Below are 4,131 nucleotides of genomic sequence, written 5' to 3'. Positions count from 1 at the left end.
TAAACCCTTCCCAGACGAGTGGACGTTGTTATAGAAACAAAGCGTGGACCAACTCAACATTAATGCCCATAATTTTTGATAAGTTGTTGGATGTCATGTGTCCAAATACTTTTGGCCATGTAGTGTACATTTTTCATATGAATAACCAATGAATAATGAAAGTGAATTCACATGAACTACATTGCAGTTAATCTTTTAGAAGCCTCAGGTTTTGTAAATGCACTGACATAGAGTACCTTCTTTATTCTTTATTACCTCTGCCTTTTCCGGTACTGTAGTTCCGCCAAGCTGTAGGTCTTCTTGTTTGTGATCTGCTGTGAATTAAGGCTGTTGAAAAACTCATGCACTGGAGTCTTTATAAATGGCTCCCATCTAAATGACTTTTCAAATTGACAAAGAATTACAAAAGGTTTCTTGACCGATTCAGGATTGTTTAACAATTGTGATCATTTAGTTTCACCATTTGAGCATATTTCTGCACATTACAGATTGTTTGATTCAAATGCCCATCTAGTGGTGTTTTAATGCTACAACAGCCTGCATAATTTTTGGCCAATCATTTGTCAGGTACTACTGAAAATACACAAACCACTAACAGGAACACTATCAATTATCAAATGGCAGTATTTGTATTTGTGTGCTCTGCATTTATCTCGGATTTACTTTGGCCTTGTTAATATACATGAGCACAGTAAATGAACATTAATTTTATTGCATTTCAACTGTAATTCTCAAAACTGTTGCTTTTCTGGAGATGCTGTACCTGATGCACCTTTTTACAATGACAAAGTTTTTTATTTATTATACATTCAAAATAATTAAAGAATCTGAGAAATCATTGAACATTCATATTCAATATAATATTTTGTCAAAACAATTCTCTTGGGATTCATAAATTGTGATTTTTGTCAATCTAACCTGGAATACTGTGTTTGTTAACAAGAATGTGAAACATTCTGTCTGGCAGCTCACAGAAAGCTGTTTAGGCTGAACAGTTAAAAATCTTAGTTGTGTATGCCAAAGGCTACCATTCCAACACAAAAGAAAGGAAGATAATAAAAAAGACTTTCTATTGCAAAAGAATATTTATTCTTTTCCTTTTTGTTCCTGAAAAGTGCATCAGATTTTACAGTAAGCAAAATTCATATTCAAGACATGAAACACAACTGCACTACATTTACAATCATCACTTTGGACAGAGTGCTGCAAGAGAGGAAACATTCTGCAGGCATGTCACAGGCAAATGTATAAAAATTATTTATATTCAGATGAAAAGGGGAGGTCTTGGGCAATGTTGTTCCATTAAGGCAAGAGATGTTGGTCAGCTGATATTTATGCCTTAACCAGAGCAGAAAACTCTGCAACAGTGAAGAAAAGAAAAAAAAATATTTTTAGCTGGGCAAACAAAGACATTTTTTATGTTCATTTATCCAACACTATTATATTCTAGGAGACATTTTTTACAATAACCATTTTGATCAGTTTCCATTTTGAATGCTATTTATTTTATATATAAATTTCTCTCACCATCAATTCCAATCTTGCCGTCACCATCAGTGTCCCCAGCTTTAAGGAAGGCTGAGGTTTCAGCATCAGTCAGTGCTCTGGCACTACCAGAGAAGTTCTGCAGGAACAGTCTGTAAATAGGATAAGAAAACACTTATTAGAGACAAACAAACTACTTTTCCCTTTTAAGCAAAGTGCATATTTTTGTAAAACAAAACAGGAAAGGTTAATAACTGGGCTGCAATAACTACCTGATACAAATTTCTAATATATTTGAATTTCAAATTATGTGAATTACGTTGTCTTTCTTTGTACTGTGACTATGCGTTGGGGTGTTGATTGATAAACTTGAAATGCAGAGATAATTCTTACTTAAGCTCATCCTCCTCAATGAAGCCACTCTTGTCCTGGTCAAGGATGGCAAAAACCTTCTTGACAATATCGGCAGATTTGCCTGAAATGCCGACCTTGGCAAAGAAGCTCTTGTAGTTGAAACTGTCAGCAGCTATGAAACAAAAGATATATTATTATTATTATTATTATTATTATTATTATTAATAATAATAATAATAATAATAATAATAATTTTGTTGATATTATTATCAATAATCGTCACCATAATAATAATTATTATTATTATCATTATAATAACACTTTTAGAACTCTGATTATTTTGTAACTCAGAAAAATGTATTGTTTGCATATAAATAAATACATTTTTTTCAATGATCATTGTAGTTGTGCAAATTATTGTACATCCATAGCAATGAAGCACAATGACTTAATTTAAAATTATTTCTTATTTCTGTTCTGTTCGTTAATAATTATATTGACAAAAGAAGGCGTAGCCTTGTCCAAAAATGTCCACAGTGCTAGCTTGTCTGAACTGCATGCACGGATCATAAGCGGGTCAAGTTACCTTGGCATGCCTGCAGGGCTGCAGTGATGTCAGCATCATTCAGAACACCGGCGAATGCCATTTTTAGCTAAAGGAGAGAAAAATGTAAATGTTTGAATTGTACCGATTAAAAAGTAATGCATTACATAGTACCCTTTTTTTAGAACGCTGTATATTGTCTTTGATTAAGCTTTTAGCATTGTTATTTAGTAGTCCAGTTCGTGTAATGTAAAGCCTAATCGTTGCCTTATCTTTCCAAAGATGTATGATCTCACTTAAACGGTGCAGATTATAACATCATAGCCTAATAACAATTTTAGTGATACGACATCAGTTTTTAAAAATGCATTACCACAACCACTTTACACCAGCTAAAATACACTGCTGTTTTACCAGTCAAATCTTAATTTTGTAAACATAATTCTTATTCACATCAATAGTAATCATTTGTCCGCGTCTCTTGAAAAGACTGGCAATTGTGATAAATTCCAGACTTGGTGCAAAACTTGTTCATTTGATTCCTTTGTAGGCGTTGCAAAGTTTGTACATGTCCATCCATTCTCTTCGAGTTCCAAAACCAAATTTCAATATGAACAATAAGAAGTCGTTTGCAATTCGTGTAGATACTTAGTTCACCCGCTGTCTTGCCGTCCATATCAACGTTGAAAAGGAAAAAGTGAAGGTACAATCACAGCAAAAACAGAAGAGTGCCCACTTGTTTCGGGGCTTATCCTCTCTAAAATGAGACTCACCTCAGCTGGGTTTGGGCTAGAGAGGTTTCGGTGCGATGAATCGAGCTACTGCAGTGATCTGCCAGCTAGAGCTCTCAACCTTATATACTGTCACTCTCCCGAAATATGAGGCATAATGTAACAGACACCAGATGCGAAGCGGCTGGTTGAAAAAAAATGTGTCCAGTAGTCAGACCGTTCTATTTTTATCTACATAAATGAAGATACTTAAAATGTGCGTGTTTGCAAAAGGCCTTAATATTCTGCAATGCAATGCTAATAATATATGCTGCTGATATAGATGAAACACCAGTTGCTGGCAATACAGATTTTGACCCTACATAACGCAGTCTCACATAGCCTGTGTTGGCTGTAAGGTCATTTGCATTGACAGTGCATTCAGGAACCGAACACGAAGCCATCACATAGCCTCGACCTTTCGTTCGTTTCGTTCATTTTCCCACTGAATCTTTTTATCGTTGATTCATTGTACGAATCTTGATTAATTGTACGACTACATTAGTAATCAATATTCTCTCTCCTTCATATTTTCTTCACCCGGAGATTTTTAAGAAGCCTGGATTTTTTAATTTTTTAATTTTTTTTGCGCTCGAACATTTTTTCTTTTAAATACACGCTGAACAGCAGAGGGGGCAAGTCAATCTAACTGAAAAGTGGTTTCCATGGAACTTTCACCAACAATCTAAAGGCAGTGCTACTGTATGCCATAAGTAAAGCAAGATTTCTGTGTCAAAGCCATTTTTACTGTAACATAATTATTTACACTTCTGTATCTTAACTTATGGTAGTTCAAGCCAAATAATTTTGCTATTGAAGTTTTTTTTTTTATTTTAATTTTTTTTTTGTTGCCAACTAGGCACCCTGTATCCTGTGTGAAGTAAAAAAAAATCTATATTCATGTGATACTAATTTTATCTATTGAAATATATGATTAAGGAATCAGATAGCTTGTTCAGAATGTTTTTATACTTTATG

The 4,131-nt window shown here is 34.1% G+C and overlaps 1 protein-coding gene across 1 annotated transcript; it reads right to left on the bottom strand.

Annotated features, from left to right (window-relative positions):
• Positions 1–1,066: 1,066 nt before the first annotated feature.
• Positions 1,067–3,314, bottom strand: LOC135248369 (parvalbumin alpha-like). Its single transcript, XM_064322919.1, has 5 exons — positions 3,157–3,314; positions 2,426–2,492; positions 1,879–2,011; positions 1,528–1,637; positions 1,067–1,358 (listed from the first exon to the last, which is right to left on the bottom strand). Exons 2-5 carry the CDS (start codon positions 2,484–2,486, stop codon positions 1,333–1,335), a joined length of 330 nt encoding a protein of 109 aa, XP_064178989.1. The 5' UTR covers positions 2,487–2,492; positions 3,157–3,314; the 3' UTR covers positions 1,067–1,332.
• Between the last annotated feature and the right edge of the window lie 817 nt (positions 3,315–4,131).

This window comes from Anguilla rostrata, chromosome 2, assembly GCF_018555375.3.
Source record: "Anguilla rostrata isolate EN2019 chromosome 2, ASM1855537v3, whole genome shotgun sequence".
Taxonomy (NCBI): domain Eukaryota; kingdom Metazoa; phylum Chordata; class Actinopteri; order Anguilliformes; family Anguillidae; genus Anguilla; species Anguilla rostrata.
This window is presented reverse-complemented; position numbering and strand designations above follow the sequence as displayed.